This window comes from Onthophagus taurus, chromosome 5 (genome assembly GCF_036711975.1).
Source record: "Onthophagus taurus isolate NC chromosome 5, IU_Otau_3.0, whole genome shotgun sequence".
NCBI lineage: Eukaryota > Metazoa > Arthropoda > Insecta > Coleoptera > Scarabaeidae > Onthophagus > Onthophagus taurus.
Genome location: NC_091970.1, coordinates 12,235,385 through 12,252,005, shown reverse-complemented (window position 1 = coordinate 12,252,005; position 16,621 = coordinate 12,235,385). Strand labels below are relative to the sequence as shown.

The following is a 16,621-nucleotide window of genomic DNA, read 5'->3' as shown; positions in this document are numbered from 1 at the left end:
GTTGGCGCCATCTTTTAATGGATTGAGGTAAGTTTGATTTCCGATAAAAGAAATATTTATTGATAATATCAAACTGACAAAAAAATCGTCCTAAATTTAACATTACTTCTAAAAATACATATAATTGATGTATTTAAGTTTTGTAATTTGAAATTTGTATCTTTTTGATAGTAGTGCCACCTATGGACGAAAAATTCGCTTCATCTTTTATTTAATTTTTCAACCATTAATAAATAATGGGAGAACAATAAATCTTTTAAAGTTAAGAATGAAAAGTAATTGTTTAGATTGCATAGAGAGTTTGCGCCTGATTTAATTCAACAATTAGAATGAATTATGCAAGAATGTCAAAGATTCTTTGGTGTGTCACTCTACCTGAAGTTACTGTTAAATTACGTTGTAAAGGCCATTGTATTGCAAACTATTTGGGATTAATATATACGTCAGAATGTACAATAAGGAATAAATTAAAAAATATGTATATAGACTGGTTCAACATTATACAGGATGAGTCAGAAATACAAAAAGCTTAAGAATAATTATAAATTTGTATTAATCACGAAATTTGTTTGAAAAGTCATTTATAATCTTTTAATGATCCCATGGAAACGAAATTCGTTTTTGAGCAAACGATTTAATAAGTGCCAAATATACATAATATATATTTTGTTAATGATACGAAATGTTTATACATATACAGAATGTTCAAAAATTGGTGGATAATCTACACGTAGCGACATTCTGCGACCGACTCTGAATCGAAAATCTGAATGTTAAAATGTTGTTCTTAATGTTGCCAAATGTGTTTTTCATGAAGATATGATAATGAAGATAGTGAGAATGGCGGCTAAGAGTGGAGGTGTTTCCGCTCCGCTTTTGGATGTTGATAACAAACAAGATACAAATGATCGTGATGTAATGTGTGCAGGAGGATGTGGTAAAACAGCAATCAGAAGCCTGACTGCCATCAGAAGTGCCTTAAAAATCATAAATGTAAACTAACCTTAAAAGGGTAACACAATGAACAAGCTAGTAATATGGATAATATGTCTAATTCAGCACAACTTACGCAAAAACAAACATCAACAATCAAAAATAAACAAAGTGGTGTAAATAATGTGAATAAGTCTTCTCTAAATGAAACACGTAAAAATTTAGTAAACACAGTTAAGTCACGTGTCTTAAAAAATGTACGAGTTCGAACAGTGGTAAAACCGGTGGTGTGCTTCTCGAATGTCAAAACAAACATGAATTGGGAAGTATAAAGCAAAAACTTTCAACGGATATGGGTGAGAAGAAAATAAAACAGCGTATAAAAGTACTGTCTTTTGTTAATGAAGGTGTGTGGACAATAATATGATTCAAAAACATATATTGATCAGAACGACATAGACGATAGTTTGGTGGCTCATTTTAGCTTGAGAATATTGTATATAACTAAAAAGAAATCTAATTATTTAAATATTATTCTTGAATGTGATGCAACGACGTTTGCAACACTTATGAAGTATGGCAGGATTAAGGTTGGACTTTTGAATTGTCGTGTTGTGGAGCATTTTAGCGTTTTGCGCTGCTATAGATGCCTAAGTTTCGGTCACAAGTTTGAAACATGTTCATTGGCATGCGCGAGATGTAGTGAGGATTATAAGTCCGAGGATTGTAGAAGTTTGCAAAATTTTCAAACAAAGCTAGATGTAAATCATAGTGTATGGGATTTGAAATGTCAAACTCATGTTACAATGGATATAATCAGAGCCGCGACGTTGTCGGGTAACTCATTGGCGGCTCGTCTTCTTACGGTAGAGACTCGGGCCACATCACGCCACATATAGTATACCACGCCACTATAAGCAGGTTATTCAAATCGGTGGTGATTTGATAATAAATCAACTTTTACTGATCGTGAACTTTTCTATAAGAGACTGTGTTTTTCCTAAGATCTGGAAGAAGACTACAATAATTCTTGTAGCAAAAATTAAAAATTCGAGAAAATGCGAAAATCAACGTCCTGTCAATACAATTCTTTTATCAGCTAAAATTATGGAAAAAGTGATCCATAAACAGTTGAAAGATTTTATTTCTCGCAATGAAGTGCTCTCTGACTATCAATCGGGGTTCCGAGAGAGCCATTCTTGTGAGACTGCATTACAACTGATTATATCTAAATCGAAATATGTATTGGATACACCAAACAAGATTATATTAGCTGTCTTTTTAGATTTCAAATGAGCCTTCGAAACGGTAGATAGAGAATGATTGCTACATAAGCTACGATGTATTGGAGTTTAAGTAGGACAATTATGTGGTTTAGAAGCTACCTTAACGATCGAGTTCAACAGGTAAAATTTGGGGATGTACTATCTACAGAAATAGGAACAACTTATGGAGTTCCTTGTGTATCGTATACGGATACGACATCGTATCCGTCTGTAATGGTGAGGCCCTAATAAATCTTTTTGCTGACGACACACTTATAGCAGTTGAAGACAGCAGCATCGATTCAGCTACAGATAAAATGAATGTGATCTTGCGTAACTTGGAAAAATCACTAATCGTTAATAAAGTAATTGTGAATACTGGTAAAACTAAACCTATGGTTCTCGGTCAGTTCGGAATTAATTGTTTTAATGAGGTTTCTTTAAACAGTGATGTGATTGAGTATGTAAATATTATAAAATACCTAGGAGTGTTTGTAGTAGTTTCACGTGGGGGTGAATTACTCACAGCATTTAGGCCCCAGCGGACCCTTTGTACGTCCCCACAATTTACTGTTCATTCAAGGGTCAGAAAACCAGCCCAATCTTTTCATGAACGTTAATATAGAACAGAGAGGTATGTTCTTTATATCCGAAATTTGGAGCCATGGTACTACGAAAATAGATTCCCTTATGTACGCGAGGTTTGGACAGTCACAAACAAAATGACTTACCGTCTCTACAGAGGAGTGTATTTGCCAGCTTCATGTAAAACATGTGCTTACGTAACCTGCAGTGTCCGGTCAGGAAGTGGGTGAGAAGCCTCAAGTCACTTTTCGATTTTCCCAGAAACTGAGTAGATGTCTTCCGGTCAGGGTAGAGCAGAGTTTTCTTAGCAAAGGCACCTACTGCTGTCCCATCCCATCTGTCGCAAAAAGCTCGGTGGGAGGTGGAGTTTATCAGTTTCGATGCTGTATTAACAGCTAGTGGTACAAACGGTTCAGGGGAGATCGGTGACTTGTTAGCCGCCCGTTTCGCCAACCTGTCCGCATGATCATGTCCTTTAATTCCGATGTGTCCTTTTCGCCATTTTATCGTGATGTTGTTGTATACGTTTGCCTCTTCGAGTGATTGCCGACAGGACTTCACCAACGATGATGCAGTGTGATGCCTGCCAACCGCCAGCATAGCCTGTCTGCTATCAGTACAGATTACAACGTTTCTGCCGACTTTTTTGGAGTCGATAATCGCATCGGCTGCTATGTTTATAGCAATTAATTCGGCTTGAGCAGTCGTGCAATACGATCCTAACGAAGTGGAAAGGTGCAGCTGGAGATCGTGCGAGAAAATTCCCGCTCCGGAACCTCCAGCCTTCTTTGATCCATCAGTGTAGATGGACAGCGTTTTGCCCGAGCTTGAGTTGCTCTGGGGTATCGTTTCAATGCCAAAGTGTGGCTTGCCTAAGAAAGTAGGTGTAATGTAGTCTGTGCGAGCTTTATGGAGGGGTTGTTTGCTAACAGCCTCACTTCAGAGCTTGCTCCGGACTATTCCCATTTTAACAACCTGCTTTTCATTTACTGGTCGCAACTAAAGCAATGCCATCACGGCCACCTCCTTGATAAAAATATCTAGGGGCAATACGTTTAGCATAGTCTCCATCGCAATCGTAGGTGTAGATCTCATAGCGCCTGTGATTAGCAGCAATGTAGCTTTATATGCATGGTTTAGTGCTGAGCACCAAACTATGGCTCCGTGAGCTACCATGGGTCTTATCACAGAAGTGTAGATCCACATCGTAACTTTCGGATTTAATCCCCAAGTATTCCCAATAGCCCTTCGGCACTGAGTCAGTACAATCGTTACTTTTTTGGTTTTGCAACTAATGTGTGATGTCCAAGTTAGTGCTTTGTCCAAGATAACACCCAGATATTTCACCTCTGGAGCAAAGGTTAATGGATTATTGCAGAAATTGGGTGGCGTTAAGTGTCCCAGTTTCTTCTGTTTAGTGAAGAGAACAGTCTCTGTCTTTGTAGTATTGACAGAGAGGGTATGTTCTTCACACCGTCGTTCAACGAGTTTAAGCGCCTACTGCATTCTGTAACAAAGAAAATTGTCAGGTTTACCTCTTAACAAGATAGCCACGTCGTCGGCGTAACCAACTGTGAAGAGATATTTATTATTTAACTCACGAATGAGATCATCCACTATTAAGCACCAGAAAAGCGGTGAAAGTACCCCACCTTGTGGGCAACCCTTATCCACAGCTCTCTGTACTGTGTGTCCTTTCGCCTTAGCCTGAGCAACTCTGCATTGTTTTGATACAGCCCGCGATGACCGATGGCACTCTTCGAGATTCCAGTGCCAGGTTAATGCTACTAAAGGTGGTTTTGTCAAACGTTCCCTCTATGTCAAGGAAAGTTCCTAGAATGGACTCTTCCGAATCAAGTGCTTGTTCGATGCGCCCCACTACCATGTGTAGGACGCTATCCACAGATTTACCTTTGATATATGCATGTTGGTGCAAGTGCAAAGGAAACCCTTTAAGTACATTCTCTCTAATGTAATGATCACATAGTCTTTCAAGCGTCTTTAAAAGAAATGATAAGAGACTAATTGGTCGAAAGGCTTTAGGATCCGCTGGGTCCTTTTTTCCATTCTTGGTATAAAAGTTACTGTAACTTTCCTCCAGCTGATGAGAACGTAGTTAAAGGCTAAGCAGGCTTTAAAAACTCTCATCAAGTGTATTTTCATATCCTCTAGACTCCATTGAAGAAGAGCAGGAAATATATCGTCGGGTCCGGGTGTTTTGAAGGGCTCAAAACTGCCAACGGCCCACTCTACCAACTCATTCCTTACAACCTGGTTAGCTATTTGCCAGTCCTGGCTGCTAGGAGAGTTGTTAAATTCCACTTGGTGTAGAAGCATTGAAAAATCTTGCAAAGAACCTGGAAAATGAACATCCATTAATAAGGAGTAACAGGAGTATTTATTGATAAAGATCTCAAATTTAAATACCATATCGCAAATGTTATTGATAATGTTAAAGATAAAGTGAATTATTTTTGTAGAATTTGCAGGTTGTTATCTGTAAACGTTCGAATTGTGGCGTATACGTCATTACTTAGCACGATTTTTGAGTGTTATCCTACAATTGTTTATTATGCTGGGGAATCGGAAATGCAAAGTTTACACATCATACAAAATAGGGCCATGCGAGCGATTTTGGGTTGTAATATGTTTACTAGAATTAATGATATGTTAGACCCATAATGTTTTTATTCTGTGAAACTGAGATATGTTAAATATATGTTTTGTATATAAATTGGTTAATAATTTGTTACCTCGATATTTGCAAGTGTCAAAAGTATCCGACATACATACCTATAACACAAGATCTCGCAACAGTTTGTATATTAGACGGGTTAGTCATTCATACTCGCAGGATTGTTTATTTTTTAGGGGGTTTATTTTGTTTAAGGTCACCGTTCAATGGCCATTTTTATATGGGCCCATACAGGCCGATAGAGGTTACTTTCTAACACAATTATGACTTTATGCCAAATTATTACAGAAAAGTAAATACATAGGATTGAAGTACACATATTGTAGTAGTGAATGACATAATTTATTTTGTAAAATAGTTGTTATATTAACAATAATAAATTACTAAACTTTGTTATAAAAATTGCGTAATAAAAACAGACTTTTATGACAAATTAAGCACTTAAACGAGGTGACAATGCTTCATTCACTAGATGTGTAATATAAGAAGAGATTCCGTGACAGTGCAAGTATAATAGATTTGTTGTTATCTCGGGATTGTGTTTTATCTAAAAATGTGCAATTTTCACGTAATTATTGAAATATGTAAGGGAACCTGCTGAACAACCTAACTTTGATATTTTCGCAATCGTCTTATAGATGGCGATATTTAAAGAATAAAATATTGCTTTATTATTTTAACTTTTAAGTTTCATGATGTATTGTTCGAGCGGACACCAAAAATAGAATTCTTCAAGTCCTCTTAATTCATTTCCAACATTATTTATATTTTTTTATTTTGTTTTGTTAATATATTAGCTTTGTTCCAACAAGCGTCGGAACTCCTGCGAAACTCGTCAGTTATATTCGCACACGTCAATAATGCAGTTATATTTCATTAGATTTCATTACATTACTTAACAGGTGCGGCTATAACTGACGAGTTCCGACGCTTATTGGAACAAAACTATTATATACTCAGGTAATAAAAGAAAAGAAAGTATAAAAGATTATATTTTATTTCATTGTAGGCTGTATTATTTCAGGTAGCATTTCATCCTTGTAGAATACAACTAATTTTGGCAACATAATATTTTTCCATATTTCTTCATCCCGTTCTATAACCTCTACAAACAACGGCCCTGTGTCGTTAATATACACTACAAAGCAAGGTTTATAGAACATAAGGTTACCTCATTCCCTATGCCTCTGTAGTATCGATTATTACCCCGAAAATTGACGTCACTGGTTCGATACAGTCAGAATAAAAGATATCCTATACGTGCCTATCTAAAGTCTATATAAAATATTTAAACCTCGCATCGTGTTGTGTTGTTCATAGAACCAGCTACGTCACTGACCCACCTTGCCTCTCAGAGGAGGAGAATCGGTATTGGGTAACCTTATGTTCTATAGACCTTCACTACCAAGGTCGTTATAACGTTATACGCCGTTCTGAGACATGTTTGAACTTTTTATCACTTTTGGTTCCGGTAATTCTGTCGACCATATTTGCGATATTCAGGGGCCAAATGTCACATTGGAGCATGTTGGAGATAAAAAACAAAATGTGCCCAATACGTGATATTATGACGTTATACGCCGTTCTACGCCATGTTTGAACTTTCTATCACTTTTGGTTCCGATAATTCTGTTGACCATATATGTGATATTCAGGGGCCAAATGACATATTGGAGCATGTTTTAGATAAAAAACAAAATGCGCCCAAAACGTGATATTATGACGTTATACGCCGTTCTGAGCCATGTTTGAACTTTCTATCACTTTTGGTTCCGGTAATTCTGTCGACCATATATGGATATTCAGGCGCCAAATGACATCTTGGAGCATGTTGGAGATAAAAAACAAAATGTGCCCAAAACGTGATATTATGACGTTATCCGCCGTTCTGAGCCATGTTTGAACTTTCTATCACTTTTGGTTCCGATTTATGTTCTATAGACCTTCACTACCAAGGTCTATAGAACATAAGGTTACCCAATACCGATTCTCCTCCTCTGAGAGGCAAGGTGGGTCAGTGACGTAGCTGGTTCTATGAACAACACAACGCCCTTGTTTATAGATATATCTATAAACAAGGACAACACGATGCAAGGTTTAAATATTTTATATAGACTGTACCACAGTATAGGCACGTTGGCACGTATCTATCTTTTATTCTGACTGTATCGAACCAGTGACGTCAATTTACGGGGTAATAATCGATACTACAGAGGCATAGGGAATGAGGTAACCTTATGTTCTATAAACCTTGCTTCACTACAAAGTAGCATCGCTGCCTTTGACATATGTTTAGTTGCCCTTGTACCTGAAATAAGAAAAAATACTAATAAAATTATAAAAATTATTAGAACATGAGGTAATTGTGTAATATAGCATTGTAAAAATAAAATTTTTTCCGATCGGGTTGTTTTCGAAACTTTGAAGTCAATTTTCAATTTTTCTACCAGAAATATTAGTTCCTTTTTCTTTTTTATTAAAGCAGGCGCAGTTGTTACGCCTGAAAATGAAACTTAGAAGACGATTATCTCGAGCTGATCGGAAAATAACTTTTCCAAAATTATTTTATCAAAATTTCTTTGTTTCATTTCAACTTGAAATTGAAAGTTCTATATAAGGATTCAGATTGGTGCTCTACTTTTGATCACCTTGGATATATCTTGGCATAAAAACAAAATACTTAATTGGTAAAAATAATTGTGATTCCTCTTAAGGCGTATTTTTCCATTTTCGATTTGTACACATAAGTTATTATTCTTTATCGCAATGGCTTCGCGCAATGTCTTCCTGGATTTGTGGACACTGTATAAACATTTAATTTCTATAATTGCGTCGTCGCTTATTAGTCCTACCAGAAAAAAAGAATCTTATTATTTGTGGTACAGAAAAGCAGATAAAGAAATTTACTATCTGGTGATGCACCTAAAAATCCATTTTCAATGTCAACAAACAAACCGGCAGGCATTACTGCTACACCAAATTCCTTTTCAAACTTTGTACGTGCTACCACCTCCTTTTCACTACCGTACTTCATCGCAGCACTTTTAAAAGGTTGGTGGTATAGGAGCCGGTGTAGCAGATTTTTTGATGTAGTTGTTTGCCGCCTCTTAACTACTTCACACCAAAATTTGAAGCTGTTAAGCGCCGTTTCTTTTCATGCATATAGATTTGTGAGTTATATTGCCCAATAGTCTGCTTTGCGATTGCACAACGTTGTTCTTGTGTTACCTAACATTGCAATTTAAATATTATTTTGATGTGACAAGAACAAATAATATATTCAGCTACGTACATACTTACAGTTGTAATAATACTATTTAGCGCTACTTGTACAAAAGAGTGGTTAAGGTATTAGTTCCTATTAAAAAAATTAAGTTAGTCACATATCAACATATGAAAATACTGTATAACAATACAATACCTGTTGACTTAATAAAACGATACTTAACAATACACATACTACTTACTAAATAAAATCTACACTACAAAATAACTCTTTAATAAAACTAGTACTATCTGAAAAAAAAAAAATTAATTAACTATACGAGACCTGCAACGAAACTAAGATTCTTTCAGATTCCGAAGCTATCTCTGCCGAAGAAAGCTTTCCTTGTAAAACATTTGGACCGTAATCCTTATTTTTACACTTAGAAGAAACTGGTGGCATTCTTTTCATTGACGGTTTCCGGCATCTAATCTTCTCATATTTATCAATATATTGAAGAAACCGATAGCCAACCTTACCACCACCAGCCTTCTGTAGACAATGCGTTTGCCATCTATAACCTGCAGAACAAAAATTAATTCATGTGTATACTAAATCATGTATACATCACAATAATAATTCTCGTGTTTTCGTGTTGCAGAAAAATACCTGTGTTATAACCTACAGCTGCAATGTGTGCCCGCGATTGAAAAGATCCTCTCTGTATTAAATTTAATCTTTTCCCACAGTTAAGCTTTGCTAACAGGGACATGTATAGTTCGGCTTTGTTATTGGTTTCATTATTCACCAATTTATGACATTTTTTCAATAAATTTTCCATTGCACCTACATTTAGACAAAAATATTAAGGCTAATACAACGTTTTATTGGTATTGTCATACCCCTAATATGGTATAAAATTCCTGTTGACCTCAAATGATTAATTACGTCAGGATTTACTTTACCTCTATCATTACATGATTCAGAACACAACACGTGGTCTTTAAAAACATGATTGATAGAGTTCGACATCTCTTGTTGAAGCCGTACCACATCCCCCTTACAATTGTACATGGCCTTCTGAGCACTCCTTTGAAGTTCTTTTATAATGACTGTGGTAAGGTGTTTTCGTCCCTGTATATTTATAGAGGTGTCTTTCTTTATTTTGTGGAGAGACTTTCCATAATTTTTAATAGCGTGTTTACTGCATTCAATTTTTTCTACATCATTTCCATATGAAACTTTTTTTTGAATTTGAAAAAACACACTAGAATCCCCATCAGCAACAAATTTCAAATACCTCACCCCATGCATTTTAAGACTTTGCGAAAATCCCTCAACGATAATGTCTGCTTCCATTGCAGATGAGGACCCTTCCCAGTTTTTGAAGCAATGATGCATAGGTGTTATACTATTTTAATTATGGGCACGTGCATAAATAGAACAATATTTGTTTCTTACCCCTAAAAACAGTAATTGGCCAGTGCGCTTGCCAATAATGACACCCTGTAATATATTACAATAAATATTACAGTTTCAAAGGTAGTAGTTGCAAGTAAGGTTACCACACCAGATGCTGCGTTACAGTTATGGCCATACGATCTTTTGCTCCAGCCACCATCGCAGTATACAGTTATCCATGGAGTTCCTTCCACATCAACGACACCTGCTTCCATGGCTAACCGACATTCCTCTCTACCTGCTGCCTCCATTGACAACCACAGCTGTTCCTCCCATGAAGCACTTAATTTTCGTTGTATTTTACAAAATGTATACTTCGTTAACATGGGGACTTCTAATGTGGATAATAAGTGGTCGGTTTGTGTATAAGTACCCCCATTCACAATAGTACCCCATACCAACGACACATTCAGTGATAGTGGTTCTTTTTTGAATGTGGAACACACGAATTTTTTGTTACATGCCTCACAGGTTAATATGACATCAGTCGACAATCCATCGCGCTTTTCGTTATCTACAGTTAGTTTTCCAAACGTACATTTTTTTAAATGCTCATATTGAATCTTTAATAAACATTCAGAAAAAAATTGTATATTTACTATCCTATTACCATGTAATTTTGGTTTTGGGGCACTCACACTTTCCCTCTCAACCGATAATTGATGGCTCATTACACTAAAATATATAGTATCCATATGAGGTAAGGTATATAAATTAATGTCTGTGAAGTTAGATTTTCAAAATTTCAAATAAATAACTATAGTTATGATAGCCCCCAAAGAGTTCTAGAGTTTTCTGTGAAAATAAAAAATAATTCCATTAATTAACATAGCGAAAACATCAAATGGAAAAACGAGCTCTACCGATTATTCTTATGAACCGTTGGGGTTTCGGATTTGAAATAAAAAAGTTCTAGCCGTATAAATTATTTTGCGATATCGAAATATTCCAAGTCCGATGGGGGTGATTTTTTTTGGAAATTTCCTCCAATGGGACTGAATTTTATTGAAAAAATCTTAGTAGGCTTTGCAATCTTTGTCAGAAATATTTTTGACGTTTAAATGTCAGTGGATTTCTTACTATTACTATTGTTTTTGAAATAAATTTTTAAATAAAGTTCTATCGCATTTGCGCTCGTTCACTCGACGTTTCAAAATTTTAAATAAAACAATAATAATCGTACGAAAACCACTGACATTTAAACGTCAAAAATATTTCTGACAAAGATTGCAAAGCCTACTAAGATTTTTTCATTTAAAATTCATTCCAACTTTCCATTAACAACCCTACAGCTTAACAGTTAGTGTTTGCTTAATTATTTTTTTTCTCAGAAATTATTAAATTTTCGAAGAAAATCAGAGAGACAAAAAAGTTTTAGAATAGTTTTATCTATCTAACTGAAATTTTTCCAATGTATTTATCTTCATAAAAAAAATCTAGGCATAAATTGAATGGGGGTGGTTACGTTTAGTAGTTTAGAGGGGTAGTGTTACGGGGGATGGATTGCGCCGAAGAAGAAACAACAGTTGTTGAATAAAACGAAATAATTTATTTACAAAATATGTACACAAAAAAAAAACCTTCAAAGGTTTTTTTTTAAGACGAAAGGGGTCGTCTTCGAATTGGCGGTTGAAGTGCTGGCTTGTTGTCGCTGTTGTTGTCGCTTCGGAGTTCGGTTGGAATTCACCGCTGATGGAAACCCGGCCGCCTTAAATAGGCGCCCTTGGGTAAAACCCTATCAACCGGGCGTTGTGGTTGGTTGGCGACCGTCCGATCCGTAGGTCGGGTTGACGACCAATGGCCAAGCAGATCGAACGGCGCTCAATTCGTACTTGGCGACACCCCCTCCCTCAAGGCGCTGGTTCGGGCTGGGTGTCGCAGGTGGGTGTCGATGTGGTGGAGGAGCCAGACGTAGGTCGTTGATGTGGACTTTGCTGGGCTCTGCAGTCTGGTGTCTGCGGATCCAGTACGTTGTAGGTCCGGCCTCCTCTATAACCATGTGGGGTCCTATCCAACGAGGACCAAACGGCGTCGCTACATGAGCCCGCTCCATTACGAGCTGCCTTGGCAGGAACCGCCTGGGTGGTGGTACAGCCCCAGCGTATCGCTGGCGGTATCGGTGTTCGTTCCTGTGCGCTCGTCTTCTTCTCTCGGCCCGTCCTGCCGCTGGCTGTTGACCATCTTGGGGGCCCTCAAGAAACCATTCCCCAGGTCGCGGTAACTCGTATCCCAACAGCAGGGCGGCAGGGGTTTCTCTTGTCGCCGCGTTGCGCCGTGACCGAACGTTGAATAGAGCCCGATTGATGTGTCGATCCCAGGTCGTTGGATTTATGCCCTGGAGTTGGATCCGTATGCATTTCTTTATTTCTTGAATCCTCCTCTCCGCAGGATTGGCCTGAGGGTGGTATATCGGCGTCGTCCAGTGGTGGCACCCCCAACGTCTCAGCGCGGAGTCCCAGTTGGCGCTGGTAAACTGAGGCCCGTTGTCGGATAAAATGGCCCTTGGATAACCATACCGGGGAAACACCTCACTCTCCAGGATATTTATGATTTTCGGAGCGCTACTGGTAGCGGCCGGAAACGCCTCCACCCATCGACTGAACAGGTCGGTGACAACGAACACAAACCTGTTGTTATCTCGTGTTTTCATGTATGGGCCCATGAGGTCTACTGCCAAAACTTCCCATGGTTGTGTGGGCGCTCGTGGTCGTAATGGAGCCCGTTCCTGTAGGGGTCCCCGCTTGAGCGATGAGCAGGCCCAGCAATCCCGGACGTGTCTGGCCACGTCTTCCTCTACGCCGAGCCACCAGTATTTCCTCAGGATGACCCTCGTGGTTTCCTCAGCTCCGGGATGGCCTGCGGTGGACGCGTCATGGTAGGCGTGCAACACCTGGTCGTGCATGTCCTGTGGCACGATCAATCGGTTACCATCGGGATGTCGTCTCCACAAAAGCCCATCATGCACCAAATACTGGGCGGCGACTCTAACTTCCGCCGGGTTTGCGAGACCCGCCTCGTTGATTCCGTCCAGGGTACGAATCAGGTTTTGGCTGTGGGGATTTCGTCGTTGACTGTCTTTTAAGTCGTCTGCTAGCCCAGGGAATTCGACACATGCGATGTGGGGTCGGACGTTTTTTGGTTCTTGTTCGACGGATGGTGGAAGAAACATCCGGTCGACGTCAGCTGTGTGACCCGCAGGGGTCGTTGGCTCATGCCCGGGTTGGCGCGAGAGAAAGTCCGGGAGTTCGTTCTGTTCCCCCGGGACGTGTTGTACGTCAAATTTATATTCCTGAAGAAGGAGCGCCCACCGGGTTAACTTGGCGTTCCGGTCCTTCATGGTGTCAAGCCATAACAATGCTCTACTGTCGGTGCGCAGGGTGAATCTTCTGTCCTCCAGGTACGGTCGGAAAAATCGCACCGCCCAGACGACTGCCAAGCATTCCTGTTCGTTAGCATGGTAGCGCTGCTCAGTGGGAGACAACTTGGCGCTGGCAAATGCGATGATCTTCCTTCCCGGTTCTTGGTAGAGGACCGCGGCAATTCCCTTCCCGCTGACATCGGTCTGTAGCACGAAAGGTTGAGTGAAGTCCGGGCGTCTAAGTTGCAGTGGGCGGCTCAGTAGCTGTTTAATTTCGAGAAAGGCGTTCTCGGCTTCAGCTGTCCACTTAAACTGTTTCTGGCCCCGCAAGAGATCTGTCAGCGGGGTTAACACTTCGGCGCAGCGTGGAATAAACCCGCGTAGCCAGTTACACAGTCCCAAGAAGGATCGCAGCTGCTTCTTGTTGGACGGTCTCGATGCGTCGCAGAGGGAGTTGACGTGGTTCGGTAAGGGCTCCACTCCTCCTGGTGTAATCCGGTGACCCAGGTAGTCGATGGTTGTTGCCCCCAAGTGGCATTTTTCCGGTGATAACCGGAGGTTGTGTAACCGGAGTCGTTCAAACACCAGGTGTAAGTGTCTAAGGTGTTCTTCCCAGGAGTTGCTGTAGACGATGACATCATCCAGGTACACCAGGGCGAATTTCCGGAGGTATCCAGGGAGCACTTCTTGCGTCATCAACTTCTGGAACGTCGCCGGGGCATTCTTCAATCCGAAAGGCATGACGCGAAACTGGTAGGTGGCACCGTCGGGAGTTGTGAAGGCGGTTAAGGGTCGAGACCCCTTCTCCATTGGGATTTGCCAATATCCGGACCGCAGGTCGAGGCTCGAAAAAACGGTAGCCTGGCTGAGGTCCCGCAGCGTCTCGTGGATGATTGGCAACGCTGAAGACTCGTCCACCGTTTGCTGGTTTAATCGACGGTAGTCGACGCAAAACCTCTTGGCCCCATCTTTCTTCTCCACCAGTACGATCGGAGATGAATACGGGGAACGACTGGCTTCAATGACACCTTCCGCCAACATCTTCTCTACTTCACGGGCGATAAATTCCTTTTTGGTATAGGAGCAGCGGTATGGCGGTAGTCGAAACGGCCTTGCTCCTTCGGTGAGCTCCAGTTTGTGCTGAGTTGCCCCTGTGGTACTCTTATGGGAGTCGGTAAACACGTCGGGGAAGGCACGAAGCGTCGTTAGAAAGGCCTCTTTGTGTTTGTCCGGAAATTGGTGACGGATAGTACTGACGTCCAGAGCGGGCAGTGGCGCAGTGGGGCTGCCCCGTCGGAAGTACATCGTGGTCCTCTTCTCTTTCCCGAAGTGAAAACAGCCTCGTTGGAAATCGAGGATCACCCCTTGGTCGCGGAACCAGGGATCCCCAAAAACAAACGGGGTGCTGAGTCGGGGAACCACCAAAAACTGCTGGGTGCACTGGAGTCCACCGATGGTGAACTGGATTTCGGCCTTCCCGAGGATGGGCAGCTGGGCATTCGGGTCCGCTTGGGTGGCGTAGGTGTCTCCCAGCGGTTTATAAGACGCGACGGCTCTTGAGCTGACGAAGTTGCTAGTCGAGCCGGAATCCAGGAGAGCTAGGCTGCGCCTTCCTGCTACCTCGATTATTACAGTCGAGCGGCTGGAGCAACCAGGTTCCTCCAATGTGGAGATTACTGCGGCCGTCCGGGTTGTCCTGGGCGAACGGCTGCCGTTTCGTTTCCCGAACCGGTGCTGCGTTGTAGGGGACAGTCACGGTTCCAATGGTACCCGGGGCAGTACCGGCATCGGGGCACCTTCTTCTTGGGGTCCTCGTTGTCCCGTTCAGGAGTCTTCTTACCCTTTGGAGATGGTGTTGTGGGTTGTTTGAGGAGGCCCGACTTCTTCAGAAGCGCCTCCGTGCGAATTGCTTTGTGTCGCAACTCGTGTATGTTGGCCGGCGTGGGGGACAGGTGCAGCTGTAGCTGAGGTAGCAGCAGGGCAACCATCATTCCAATGTCGTCGTCCGGTTTTCGGTGCAGACGACGGGCTTGCAGGTGTTTGCGTTTCAAAAATGCCTGCACCGATTCATCAGTCTGCTGTTGGCGGCTGAAATATTGGCCGTTGACTTGTGCCAATATTTGCGGACTGTTGAACCTTTCCAATAGCGCTTGGTGAAATTCCGCGAAGGACATCTCCAAATCATCGAATGCACTCCACCACACAGCGGCATCTTCTCGAAGAAAACTGGTCGCTTTCTTTGTTTGTTCCGCTGATGGAATGCCGGTGTCAGTGAAATATGTCTTTATTACCTTGATGAATTCTGCAGGATCCTCCAAGGAATCGCCGGTGAAGCACGGGGGCTCGGCTTTTGGGATGCAGACATGTTCGGCCAATAACTTTGACAGGGCGCAAACCTGTGTCTGAACGGTCGCACTGTCTTGTTTCGGTTCTTCGGCGGTCTTCCCCATCTTCTGCGTTTGGGATTCTTTTCCTTTCTTCTCTTCTTTAATCGGTTGGGTGGGCCCCTCTTCTTCTGAAGAGCTTGCCAAATCTTCCTTCGTCGGATATGGCCGTGTCGACAATGAACGGCTTCTCGTTGTTGGTCCTTTTGGCATTATCGGGCCATACGTTGGGCGCCAATTGTTACGGGGGATGGATTGCGCCGAAGAAGAAACAACAGTTGTTGAATAAAATGAAATAATTTATTTACAAAATATGTACACAAAAAAAAACCTTCAAAGGTTTTTTTTTAAGACGAAAGGGGTCGTCTTCGAATTGGCGGTTGAAGTGCTGGCTTGTTGTCGCTGTTATCGTTGTCGCTGCTGTTGTCGCTGTTATCGTTGTCGCTGTTGTTGTCGCTTCAGAGTTCGGTTGGAATTCACCGCTGATGGAAACCCGGCCGCCTTAAATAGGCGCCCTTGGGTAAAACCCTATCAACCGGGCGTTGTGGTTGGTTGGCGACCGTCCGATCCGTAGGTCGGGTTGACGACCAATGGCCAAGCAGATCGAACGGCGCTCAATTCGTACTTGGTGACAGTAGGTTGAAAGTACAAATAGGGTCAAAACGTGCCCTATTATGAGTTAAACATATTCCCCAAATTTCATTTTCCTAGTGTTTATGGTTTTTGAGGAAAAGA

General features: G+C 41.2%; 1 protein-coding gene across 1 annotated transcript; it reads right to left on the bottom strand.

The window, feature by feature from the left end:
* Positions 1-8,907: 8,907 nt before the first annotated feature.
* On the bottom strand, positions 8,908-10,883 carry LOC111424618 (uncharacterized). The gene is made up of 5 exons (XM_023058228.2): positions 10,249-10,883; positions 10,145-10,189; positions 9,586-9,817; positions 9,353-9,529; positions 8,908-9,264 (listed from the first exon to the last, which is right to left on the bottom strand). Exons 1-5 carry the CDS (start codon positions 10,837-10,839, stop codon positions 9,014-9,016), a joined length of 1,296 nt encoding a protein of 431 aa, XP_022913996.2. The 5' UTR covers positions 10,840-10,883; the 3' UTR covers positions 8,908-9,013.
* Positions 10,884-16,621: the final 5,738 nt, after the last annotated feature.